The 13,570-nt window shown below is 48.8% G+C and overlaps 1 protein-coding gene across 1 annotated transcript in view; it reads right to left on the reverse strand.

Annotated features, from left to right (window-relative positions):
• SLC25A33 (solute carrier family 25 member 33) overlaps positions 1-8,741 on the reverse strand; it is a 34,132-nt gene extending 25,391 nt beyond the window's left edge. Inside the window, exon 1 of the mRNA XM_039234993.1 lies at positions 8,478-8,741. Within this exon, the coding sequence (XP_039090924.1) occupies positions 8,478-8,533 (56 nt within the window). The 5' untranslated portion in view covers positions 8,534-8,741. The remainder of the gene's footprint in view (positions 1-8,477) is intronic.
• Between the last annotated feature and the right edge of the window lie 4,829 nt (positions 8,742-13,570).

Here is a 13,570-nt window from a genome sequence, read left to right on the forward strand (position 1 = left end):
GGGCTCTCTGGGCACAGGACAGAGAGGAGCGAGGGGTCTCCCGCAATCGGTTTATCCTGCCGTGGGTCCACCTGGCTGTGCGTTATACTAACGGCCTGGGCAAACGTTAGGACTTCAGTGCGATGGTGCGCAAGCCTTCTCGGGGCGGTGTTCAATCTCACCACGAGCCCCAACCTGGGGAATCCTCGTACTGACCCGACCAGCCGTCCACCCCCCAATTTCCTTCCACCCCAACTGCAGGCAGCACGCGGTGCCTTTCCTCCCTCTGGGCCCCACGCTCCTGGCCACCAAGCCAACGGGCCCACCAGGCTATTCTTCCAGGTCAGTCAGGGGGCAGCAAAATTGGCGCTTGGCGGGGAGTCGGCCCCGTGTCCGCCCTAAGCACACCACACCGGTGCCGCCGCCTCCACCCGCCACGGGCTGACGCAGCAGCCGGCCACCTGCAGGGCGCACCGGCCAGAGCAACATACTGGTCCTCTGTCCTTACAAGTTCCTGCAAGCTCTAGCCTGGATCGGCAGGGACTGGGGACACGGTGTGGGATAGGACAGCAAAACCCTCTCTCAACACTCCACGTCGCCAACAACTACAACCTGTCTGCTCCGTATACGCAGTGTGGGGTGACGTGGTCAATGGCAGTCAGGCAGATTCTGCCACCTTTTTCTAAGTTTTAGGACAGGTTCCTTCGGGTTCAGCTGCGGGGCCTTGGCGGCGATGCACGGACAACAGGAAAGGCACACCCAGCATCCAGTTACGCGGTGACAGCGTTGGCATCACGTGGTCTGGGTGATGTCTGACTGGACACCAGTATTTAAGACCGCTCGCCTCCAGAGCGAGGGGCATGCTCTAAGCATGCACACGGGAACACAGGCATACAGGGAGAAAAATTACAGGAAAAATAAAACAAAATTTCAATGTATTTCTAACCTGCACCACTTAATTTCTATCTTGTGTATATGCTTTATAATATGTATGAAGTTCATAGAATATAAGCATACACGCAGACAGGCAAAAACATTTTAATCACAGGGCTCTGATCAAGGTTCGCGGAGCACAACTCTAGGCCGGTGCTTCCCAACTGCGGCAATGACACCCCCGCCCGAATGACATCTAGCTGCGTCTGGAGCCATTTTTAGCTGTTGCTATTGGGGGAGGGGGTACTAGCGCCTGGTGGGCAGTGCTGCTAAGCGTCCCGCACAGGAAACCGACAGTAATACCCCGCCCCCTCCCCGCAACGTTGATCTGGCCAAGATTGAGAAGCTCTCTGTTCTACATCAACAAACTGGACAATATATTTGAAGGCAGTATGACCAGCGTGGAGGGCATGGCTGGTGGCCTCCCTGCATCCAGTCCCCTCTTCCTCTGTCTTAATAAGACCCCTCATTTCTTAAGTCATACAGTTTGGACCGTATTGAATCCACTTCTCGTTTTAGCCCCGACTCACTGGATCAACGGAAGACCATCTATGTTGCCCTGTCATCTGTTTAGAGATGGCCACATGATTCGGCCCAAAATAAACAGCATAATCCCAGGGGAGCAAGAGCTAGTCTAGAGATGGGTGCATTAGAGTCGGTCCCATCAGATGAAGCTCAAGACTTCAACGGTGAAGAAACACGAGGAGCTTCCGGGAAGCCATTCTGTGTTCATGATTTCCAATCCTGGAATCCTGCGGATGTTTCTGAGACACAGGAATCCCCGAGGGGTCCTGCAGCGACCTTGTTGAGCCATTTAAATAAGCCCTCCCAGAAGCCTGTTCTCTCTCTAAAATGTATGTATATGTGTCAATAATCAAGCCAGTTGGAAGTGAATTTGTATTACTTACAAATGAAAGCCTCCTAAATTAAAAACAAAACAAAACACCCTCATAATTCAAGAAAGCACTTACAGAATTTTGGTATTATCAATAAGTTAGGCCTCCGGTTTCTAGGAGGCTATGTTTCTTCCAACAGTTATGAAGCAACTCCCTGGATGTGAATTTGATTTTGCTCCTAAGGTAATACTGCTCTAAACTACTGATGCCAAAGTTCAGAGATAACTCTCTGTGGGATATTCCATTCAGTGAAACCATGGAAAGGGTCTGAACAGGGTAGCAGAAAGGCCATGAACAGCGAGCGCTTAAATCATGTGTCTTAAAGCAGTCCTGAGAGCGAGCTGCTCTCTAAAATCTATTTGCCCCATTTTCTAAAAAATCTATTTCCTGGATTTTTCTGTGTCTTTTCCCTCTCTTACAACTTATTCCTGAATGTACCCCCCCCAACTTTCTCTCATTCCTTCAGCCCAGAACTGAAGTCTTGTGCTTATCACATAAACATGTATTTAACCTTTTCTTTTTCCCCACAGAAGGCTTACCTGATATTTTCCCCTAGGGATTAGGTTCCTCTCTTCCAGTTTATGCGGAACAAAGCTAGACTATCACTCTTAGAATATCCACGTGGGATTTTTTTCTATCTTTATTAGACCAGACACAAAAATGCTTAATTATGCAAATGTTTACCTTTGAACTCTGAGTATCAAGTAACAAGGCCACCTTTCAAAAACTAGATATTTTCAACAAAAGCCTGTTCTCTATACAGTCACTCATCCTAGGCACTACAGCCAAGACCAATATGTTCTTTGTTATAATTGCTACCCAACTGAGAGTAAACGGTTTTCCAGATTCACAGCCTCTACCTAACAGCTACAACATGAATTCCACCACCAAGATACCGCCAGGCAGCCTGTGGTCCCAATCTATGGAGTTTTCAGTAATTCCCCCTTTTCTTTTTTTTTTTAATGTTTTTTTTTTTTTATTTATTTATTTCTAGGAGAGAGAGAGACAGCATGAACAGGGGAGGGTCAGAGAGAGAGGGAGTCACAGACTCTGAAACAGCCTCCAGGCTCTGAGCTGGCAGTCAGCACAGAGCCCAACGCGGGGCTCAAACCCATGAACCGTGAGATCATGACCTCAACCGAAGTCGGACACTTAACTGACTGAGCCACCCAGGTGCCCCACTAATTATCTTTTAGATGCTATTTCCTATATTCTGTATCATTTAGAAAGAACATTTAAATAGCACCTTATTCTTTTTTAATTTTTTTATTTTTGAGAGAGCGTGCGCGCGCAAGGGAGGGAGGGACAGAGAAAGGAGACCCGGAATCCGGCTCCAGGCTCTGAGCTGTCAGCACAGAACCTGACGGAGGGCTCGAACTCACAAACCACGAGATCATGCCCTGAGCTGAAGCTGGATGCTCAACGGACTAAGCCACCCAGGTGCCTGTAAATAGCACCCTACTGAATGAATCAAAACCCCTATAGTATTTTCTAAACCTGAAGAGAACCATTTTAAGCAAATCCACAAATCCAAAATAATGTTACCGTATGCCAATTACAGTTTCAGGAACTCTTAATACAGAACCATGTTCACAACTCATAAATTATCAAAGTACTGCTTCTCTTTATTTGGGACAATTTAACAGGCTACATAAATCTAAAACCCAGATAAGACACACACTACCTTTTATTCACTTAATCATTAAGTTAATCATTAAATAAGTATTGATTAAGCATCCGTATCAATGTGATACTGCACTCGAGATGTACCAGTGATGAAAAATAACATGGCTGCGATTCTCACGAAGGTTACTTCCAGCGGGCATCTTTCATCCAGATACCACACAGCATTTGAAAATGTCTGTCACGGGGCGCCTGGGTGGCTTAGTCGGTTAAGCATCCGACTTTCGCTTAGGTCATGGTCTCGCGGTTCGTGGGTTCGAGCCCCGTGTCGGGCTCTGTGCTGACTGCCAGCTCAGAGCCTGGAGCCTGTTTCAGTCTGTGACTCCCTCTCTCTCTGACCCTCCCCTGCTCATGCTGTCTCTCTCTCTCTCTCTCTCTCTCTCTCTCCTAGGGGGGAAAAAAAACATTAAAAAAATAAATAAAAATTAAAAAAAAAAATAAAAATGTCTGTCACAGGGGTGCCCGGGTGGCTCAGCAGGTTGAGCGTCCGACTATTGACTTTGGCTCTGGCCATGATCCCAGGGTCTTGGGATCGAGTTACTGTGTTGGGCTCTGCATTGAGCATGGGACCTGCTTGGGACCCTCTCTCTCCCTCTCCCTCCCCCCTCCCTCTGCCTCTCTCCCGCCTTCATGTGCACTCTCTAAAATAAAATTAAAAATTACAGGGGCGCCTGGGTGGCTTAGTCGGTTAAGCGTCCGACTTTCCGACTTTCGCTTAGGTCATGATCTCGCGGTTTGTGGGTTCGAGCCCCGCGTCGGGCTCTGTGCTGACTGCCAGCTCGGAGCCTGGAGCCTGTTTCAGTCTGTGACTCCCTCTCTCTCTGACCCTCCCCTGCTCACGCTATCTCTCTCTCCTAGAAATAAATAAAAAACATTTAAAAAAAAAATTACAAATTACAAAACAAAATAAAACGTCTCTCACCTATATAAAATACACTGATGAAGCAAAAGGCAATTTATGGTCCCGATATACACAAGTCTTCTATAAAATATCACGTGCACAGGTACTTGCCCCACCAGTGTCTTTCAGCATTTCAAATACGTCTTGCATCGTCTGCGTTTCCCCCCTGGCAAACAGAACATGTGCCTGACACTCCAAAGGGAACCGTCAGCGGGGACACATCACATTGGTAGAGACAAGCCAAGTAGAGAAGTATTCCAGGTGACAGATGTCTATAATGGGGGGGGGGGGGGAACGACTGAGTCTTGGATAGATCTTGGATTACACATTTTAAAACCTTAAAGACATACTATAGTTCCACTAAAAGACATTTTCAAGGCCATGGTGAGTCTATTTGACAAAAGAAAAAACCATGCCACAAGAACAGGACTAAAGCATATAATCCAGGCCATCTACTTCTAACTCCTGGGACAGCTTAGCCCAGCTATTCCAGGTGCTGAGCTGTCTACTAAGTCGTCCTTGGCTGTCACTGCTCGCTCAGCAGGTGGAGGGGTCACTCACGTTATATGGACTACTAGCACCCCCGAGACATCTGAGAAGGAAAGGTTAAAGGATTTTTTTCTTTTTTTTTTTTTAATGGTTATTTATTTTTGAGAGAGAGCGAGTGAGCGAGCGTGAGCAGGGGAGGGGCAGAGAGAGAGGGAGACACAGAATCTGAAGCAGGCTCCGGGCTCTGAGCGGTCAGCACAGAGCCCGACGCGGGACTTGAACTCATGAACCGCGAGATCATGACCTGAGCTGAAAAGCTGAGCCATCCAGGTGCCCCACTAAATTTTCTTAATACATATAAGGTCTGACCCAGAAGCGCCACTCCAGGGGGTTTCAGTGTTTCTCCTACTGAGAGGGCTTGAACAGTGGGAAAGGAACCGTACATAGGCTTTGTCATGCAGTAACAGAATCTGTTAAAACATGCTTTTTATTCTGACAACAATACAACCCAGATTTGGGGACAGGAAGGAAGAAAGCAGAACACTGCAGAATCCCTAAAGAGACTAAAAATCAACATCAAACGAATGATGCTTGCTCATGCAGAAGTTAACGTACCGTAAGAGTGGAATGTGCTGGTAGGTAGCAAAACCCTTAAAAGACATGTTTTGCCTCAGTGATTGTACCTTTAGGGGCTAATCATAGGAAAACAGAGAGCTACACACGCACACATACGGCTGTCCAGTTATTTGCGTGCAAAAAATGAGAAATGAGATGAAAATGAAATTACGCTGTGGGCATAAGTTAGGTAGTCGTGTCATAAAATTACTCTTAATATCCTCCCTGAACTCTCGTCACTGGGCTTGGAAACTGTGTTTACCTTTTTTCACGGCAACCGATGAACAATAAAGACGGAATAAAGGTAGACTCAGAAAATTCACTACCATGCTGTCATTAGAACTCAAGACATTAGGGGCGCCTGGGTGGCTCAGTCGGTTGAGCATCCGGCTTTAGCTCAGGTCATGATCTCGCGGTTTGTGGGTTTGAGCCCCACATAGCTAGCTTAGAGCCTGGAGCCGGTTTAAGATTCTGTGTCTCCCTCTCTCTCTGACCCTCCCCTACTTGCGCGGTCTCTCAGAAATAAAAAACATTAAAAAAAATTTAAAAAAAAAAAAACTCAAGGTATTATTAAGAAAAAAGCAATTTAAAGAATACGGGCCTGTTTTACAATTAGCTATGAAATTACATTCGGTACACACATACATGCACAGAACCCTTTTCCAAAGAGCTTATTTTTAGGCGTTGGTTTGTGGGTGGTTTTCCCTGCAGTTCTCTTCTTTAAGGGCAATGCTGTGGTAAAAAGATGACTATTACAGATTAATGTAGGAGTATTTTTTGCCTTTGCAAAGAACCCAAGAAAGTGTCTTTAAAACAAACAAAAAAAGTTAAAGAAATGTAAAGGATTAGGAGTTCTCTGGGATGCAGTTTTTATTTCCCAGGTTCTCATGTTAATTTTCAACTATTCATAAGCCTCTTACACCTGATAAAAACTGATTCAGTGTCATTAATTTCCCCGCTGAACTTGTTTATACTAGTTTCCAATGGCTATTCACTGAACAGGAGGAATGTGACAAATTCACAAAGGGCTCTGACAATTCCTTACAAAGATAACGAATCTTAGATTTTCGGAAAGATACCAGCTTCACAGGGGTGGAAACTAGTTACTTAGAGCAAAGGGAGTCTGCTATTGGGCCAGGTGGCCCCACTCAGTTGACTGATTTTAACTATACGATGCACTAATGTTCTTCCCTAAAAAGAAAGAAGTAACATTGTAGGCTGGTGGGAGTGAATCAAAATCCAATTCATTACTGCAAAAGCATCCCTTCGCAGATTCATTTTCTTTCCTATCTACAAGAAACCCAGAGCGGCTTTAGCTAAGGAAGGGACTGAAACCTGTTAAGTACAATGGCTTCAGGCACCACCCTAATAAAGTCTACATTTTAATCAGTCCATGTGAGCTCTGCTGCAATTTCCCTCCATCGCTGGGTAAGAGGCTGGAGCTCTGGCAGGAGAATTAGCAGCCAGAGGGCACTGTGAAGGGCGGGTAGGCAAATGCATCAAGACAGGGAGATAGATCCGCAGAAGAAAGCCTCCCAGAACCTGCTGCAGACCAGGAGATTCTCCATGTCTGGGATACACAGAATTTTTAAGATCAGCTCACTAAAAACAGGAAATCAGAATCAGGGAGCATAAAATTTTTTAAAATTACCCTTCTTGGCTTGAGAAATAACTTTTGCACGGCCAACCTCTTTAAAACTCCCCAGAATGAAAACTTAATATACTGTATTTAGGGATGCACCCCCACACCCCGTTACTCCCAGAAAACACTGGGGGTTGAAGTGACCAGATGGAGAGGGAAGGGCAGGGAAGAGACGAATGAGAGATTCTTCCTGTCCCTGAAAAACCAAAACTTTTTGGCTGGAGACACAAAGCAGGCGATACCTACAATAAGAACAAAGAGTTCGGGACATTTTCATCGTAGTTTTATTATAGTTCCCAATCATTACTTGTTGGTAATGAGGAGCATACTTCAGGCCAAGCTGCAACTAAAATACTCAAGTCAAGATGATAATCCACAAGAAATTCTATTTTATGCAGAGCGTCCTCCACTTATAAATTGCTGTGCCAGGCTTGTGAGGTCCTCAAATAAGACCAAATGTATGGAAGGCTCCAGAAGGACCCAAAGCCACCGGCTGTATTAAATGAAAAATCACTAATACTCAAAAACAAAACTCACTACTACTATCTAAAGAAACAATCAGCTCCCTTCCTAACCCGCCTACCGCCCAACCTCCCTAAAGCCGCCTTGCCACCGTTGAAAGATACAAGGTGCATGACGATCCAAAAAAATGCAGCTCTCAAAACAGGGCACACCTTTGGGTGCACGCGGCCACCGGCAGGTGCGGAGCGCGTCAACACCCCTGCCTCACCTCGTGGCCCCCACCCCCACTCCAAGTCCCCCAGCAGCCCCTCCGGAGGGTCGCCGGCCAGCATCGCGGCTCGCCAGCCCTTTGCAGGCCCCTGCCGAGGGCCATCACCTGCAGCCCTCCAGGCCGTCCGGACTGGGCGGCGCTACCCTGAGGACCTCCGGGCCCGCCCCGCACCCACGCCTGCCCAGCCTCCCGGGAAAGACGCCCTGGAGCGCCATCCAGCCCGAACAGCGAATCCAGCACAGCCAGAGCGGCCGGCTGGGAGGATGTGGGGCGGCCCCGAGCCACCGTGGCCAGGCGAGACCGCCCTCGAGTGACACTCGTCACGCAAGCCTCTAATTGTTTAAAAGGAGAAAAGGCCAGATTCGCCCGGGCGGGGGTAAAGGGGCGTGGGGGCGCGGCGGGCGCGGGGTGAAACCGCCCCCGGGGGACGCGGCCCGGGGCGGGGGAAGGCCCGCGCCCCCAGGGCTCCCCTTCACCGCTGGGACTTCCTCCTCTGGGAGCCGGCGCTCCCCGGCCCCGGGAGGGCGGGTGACCGCGGTGGGGGCGGGGGTGGGGAGGCGACCCAGGGCGCGGGGGCGGGGCGCGGGGTCTGGCCGGGACGCTCACCCGCCGGCGAAGAGGTGAAGCAGCGTGTTCTCCTTCTGTTGAGTGCCCGTCGCCATGGCCGCGCCGGCTCCACGGCCCGCCGCCGCCGGGTGCTCGGGGCGCGAGGCCTCTCGACGGATGCGCGAGGTGGCCCGCTTCGCTGTCCCCGCTGCCCTCAGGCGGCTGCCGGCGCCGCCTCCATGCGCGCGCGGCCGGACGACCTGCTCCCTCGCTCAGCGCCCTCCGCGGCGTGGCCGCCGGCGCCTCACCGGCCTCTGCGGCGCGAGCCCAGCACCAGCCGGAGCCGGCGCGCGGCCGTCACGTGGCGGGGGCCGGGCCGTGACGTCATGCGGCGGCGCGAGCCCGGGGCGGCACGCGGCGGGGGTGTGGGCCCAGATCCTGCGCGCCCATTGGCCGGCGTGATGGCGTGGGCGGGGCGACTGCGCCGCCTGGGCGGGCGTCTGCTCCGAGCGACAGGCTGGGCGGGGCCGGCCTGGGCCAATGCACTGGGAGTGAGAACCGGCCGAGGCTGCTTGGTCCCCGCTGTGATGCCGAGAAACCCTGCTTGGCAAAGCCTAGCGAGACCCAGGGCCGGACTCTCTCCCCCGCCCCCCTTTTTTTGGTTGTATTTTTAGTTTAGTTTTTATGATACGATGTGCAAACGGTGTGTAAATTACATATTGCATCCCATGGCTCTGTAGTCAACGTCCTGCTTAGGGAAAACACATAATCAAAACAGCCTAACTTATTTTTGATTTTTCTATAATTAGCATTATGTTCTGCAAAAACGCTTTTGGTCTATCCTTACTGATCGTCTGCCACCCAGGCTTCTGAGCTCCATTGGTCTATCCTTACTGATCGTCTGCCACCCAGGCTTCTGAGCTCCAAGCTTCTACATTAAAGCTGCTTCTCTACTTGTATGTCCTTGGGTCACTGTCAAACTCAGCTTGGCGTCTTACCTCTGAGTCTGATAGGCCTTCCCTGGCCACCCTACAGCACGCTCTATCACATGATTCCATTTCATTGGCTCACATAGGCTCCTGCAGTTACTTTGTTGATTTGTTCCTCTAAGCTGATCTTCTACCCCTGGAGTGTAAGCTCCAGGAGAGCAGGGATCTTGTTTCTTTTATTTCTGGTTGTTCCTGACAAGGTACCTGCCGCAAGTAATGACCAAGAAGCTAATGAATACTTGTCCTGAACTGAACTCATCTTTCCATTCTTCCCCTTCCCCAGACCTGCCCTGCCTCTTGTATTTCCTGTCCTGGTGGTGAAACCACCATCTGCACAGCCACCAACACTAGAAACTTCCCTGTTACCTTAGACTCCCCACTCCCTGCTTCTCTCGCAGCCCATCACTCACCTGGCACTTGCATCTCCTGGAATCCTCCCAAAGCCACCCCTTCTCTGTGTTCCTTCCGTTACCACCATTGAAAGTTTTCATGCCTTTCACCTACTTTGTAGTAATGAATCTGCTCCTTTACCTCGTCTGTTGTTCCCCAATCCCCCCCCCCTCCAGAGGCACAAGGCACAGAATATACCAACCCTTTGTTTTCAATCTCCGGAGCGGCTAAAAGCAGTACCTTAACCAGACCAAGCTGCTAGATGTCTAGTGTGTAAACACAAAGAGAGCTTAAGCCGAAGGGAAATTGTGTGCAAACACAGGAGCTAGGTATTTGATTGCTGGGACTCTTTAAAAACAGCTCTTAGGAGCAGTCATCCAAAACACAAATGCAGTGAATACACCATATTAAAACCATTACTCCTAGGCTTAGAAAGGGGGATAGTCGTTTGGGAAAAAAGAGGAAAGGAAGGAAATAAGGCAAACAGGAAGAAAAGAGCCGAGATTCTTTGTGTTTCCTGGATCTCCAGGATCCCTTGCTTTAGCTGCTTGTGAAGTCAGCGTTGGTCTTAGCTGAAGATGATTTATGAGGCATGAATAGAGGGAAAGAGAAAGTAATACAACCCTGTGAACCAGGAGGGAACCTCTCCCATCTAGGCAGGACTCTAACCCGAGGGGATGCCATCCTTGAGACAGCCCTCCACGCTGGCTGCTCTCATAGGAGTGTCTAAGGCTGGGACCCAGTCTTCTTTTTTATTTTTTTTATTTTTTTTTTTAAATTTTTTTTTAGTGTTTTTATTTATTTTTAGGAGAGAGAGAGAGACAGCGTGAGCAGGGGAGGGTCAGAGAGAGAGGGAGGCACAGACTGAAACAGGCTCCAGGCTCCGAGCTGCCAGTCAGCACAGAGCCCGACGCGGGGCCCGAACCCACGAACCGCGAGACCATGACCTAAGCGAAAGTCGGACACCCAACCGACTGAGCCACCCAGGCACCCCCAGGCTCTTGCTTTCTTTTGCTAAACTAGCCTAGGCTGTGCTGGACGCATGAACAGGCAGCCCTGCCTCCTTGTTAATAGTAACACTGCCTTCATGTTAGAGTTTTTCCAAGGTCTTTCACATATATTATCTTGTTGGATACTCACAATGTTTGGCAGCCTTGTTGTTTTCATTCCCTTTTTATGGATAAGCAGGACAAATTTGCCCAAGGTCGCACAGCCAGTTAGCAGCTGATGCAATGATTTGTTCATGCCTCTGTGCCTTGGAACATGCTGTTGCAGAGGACACCTCCTTCCTCTGCTGGCCCAACGCCTTCTGGACCTCCTCTGAGACCAGCTCAAAAAAAAATCAGCCTTTCTGTGAGGCCGCCCCTGTTTGCGTGGGGGACAGAGCGCTTCCCTCTCCTGTTGCCTATCACTCAGCAAAGGGATTGAGGCTGTGGCTACCAGATTACGCTGCTGTGCCTTATTGCAGTGTGTGGCACTGACATTCACACCCTGCCTGGCATGTGGGTTGGTGGGAGTGAAGCCTGGGACAGTATTTTCAGGAGGAAGTCTGGACATTTGGCCAAAATGTTGAAACGTGCACATCCTTTGACTGCCACGTTGAGGAAGATACTTCATTCATTCATTTATCCAGCACCTGTTTATTGAGCATTTACTGTTTAAGGTAATGTTCCAGGCTCTGGGGGCACATCAGGGATTTAAAATGGATAAAAATTCTTGTCAAAACAGGAGCGCCCAGATCCAGCGATACATCTGAAGGATTATGCATCAGACCAAACGAGATATGTCCCAGGAATGAAAGGCTGGTTCACATTTGGAAGGCAATCAATCTAATTCTGCATAGGAACAGACTACAAGAGAAAAACCAGACGATCGTGTCAGTAGATGCAGGAAAAGCAATTGACAAAACGAATACCCATTCCTGAAAAAAGCTCTTGGCAAACTGGGAACGCGAAGTTATTCCTCTCCCTGAATAAGGGCGTTCAGAACAAGTCTACAGCTGACATCGTATTGGTGGTAAGATTGCTTGCCTCTCTCCCTAAGGTCAGCGACGAGAAAAGACATCTACCCTTCCCACTCATTCGGTGTGGTACCAGAGTTCCCAGCGGGTGCAATAAGGCAAGAAAAATAAACAAAAGATGTGAAGATCAGAAAGGAAGAAGTAAAACTGTCTTTAGTCACAGACGACCTAACAGTTTACTGGGGAGTCCTAATGAATCTGTTTAACAGGAACTAGAATTAGTTAGTGAATTTAGTAAGATCCTAAGAGACAAGGTTAATATACAAGAAAGAAATAACGTTTGCTAGCTGCAAGCAATTTGAATATGAAATTTTTTTTAGTGTTTATTTTTGAAGGAGGGGCAGAGAGAGAGACACAATCTGAAGCAGGCTCCAGGCTCTGAGCTATCGGCACAGAGCGGGATGCGGGGCTCCAACTCACAAGCCGTAAGATCATGACCTGAGCCAAAGTCGGACACTTAACCGAGTGAGCCACCCAGGGACCCCCTAAAAAACTCTATTTATGACAGCATTTGAACAACAGCAGCCATAAAAAGAAGCTAGACCTAAAGGACTATGTGATTCCATTTATATGAAAATCTAGAAAAGGCGAAACTAATGTACAGGGATAAGACATCAGTGAATGCCTAGGGCTGGGGATAGGAAGGCGCTGACTGCAAAGAGGCCAGAAGAAATTCTTAGGGTGATGAAAATGTTCTCTCTCTCTCTCTCTCTCTCTCTCTCTCTCTCTCGGTATACATATTTGTCAAGCTTCAGTAAAATGGGTGCATTCTATTGTATGTAAATCCTATCTCAGTAAAGTTGATTGGAAAAGTAAAAAGCCAAGCAGACTACAGGTATAAGTATACGTACAACATATCAGGCTTAGGGATGAGGAAGGACGCAGACAGTTATACAGGGAGATCCACTAAGGCACGGCGCCATTTAATCCACCACTCCCAGACTCTGTAGGTAGGGAAGGAGAGACTCATTTGGGTTTTTGCAACTGTTCAAATTTCGAAGGGCCTGAGGCTTCCTGCTGACCCATGCTGGTTTCTTCTTGCTTTCTTCCTCTGATTGTTGACTGTCAAACCTCTAATTGCTTTTTTAATCCTTGTTTTTCTGCAAAGCTGACGGCTTCTGGGAAAACACCTCCCACCGCATCCCCACAGGCTAGGATTTCAGATCTTTGAAGGGAATTGTAAGGAGCATTTTGGTTCCTCATTGAGCCCAAGGTTGGAAACAGGGCTGTTTTCTCTCCAGAGAGGCCTCACCTAGAATGAGCTGATGTTCAAGGCCTCTCTGCCTTCCCAGGGGCTGGTGGGTAGCGGGGGCAGGGAGTATGGTTGGGGGCCAAAGGACAGATGCCCAGCGGGCTGCTGCTCTCCCTTCTTTTGTTTCCCCTTAAGAAATCCAGCCTGAGCCAAGTTTCGGCCACAGTAATAATGAGGCTCCTAGAGCCCAGCCTTCTCGCTAATAAAAGGCCTGTGTTGTTCCCACTCCCTCAAGGCTAAGGCCACAGCCAGCAAGTTGCCCTCTTCGGGTCCGCCGGGCTGGAACCTGTTTGTCTAAGCCCTTTGCGAGCCCATCGTCCCTGCCCCGTGATCCCCTGTTCCTTTCTTAGAAGGAATGCACTGTAGGGGAGGAAAAGCACATTTACTTCTACCCTTCTAGGTTCTTGGCTGAGACACCCCCTATCATAAAAGAGAGATTAACAGGAGAAAAACAATTTAATTTCATAGGTTTGCAGCCCCCAAAGATATCAGACCCCCAGAA

The sequence above is a fragment of the Hyaena hyaena genome, unplaced genomic scaffold (assembly GCF_003009895.1).
Source record: "Hyaena hyaena isolate Hyena2069 unplaced genomic scaffold, ASM300989v1 scaffold_94, whole genome shotgun sequence".
Lineage (NCBI taxonomy): Eukaryota > Metazoa > Chordata > Mammalia > Carnivora > Hyaenidae > Hyaena > Hyaena hyaena.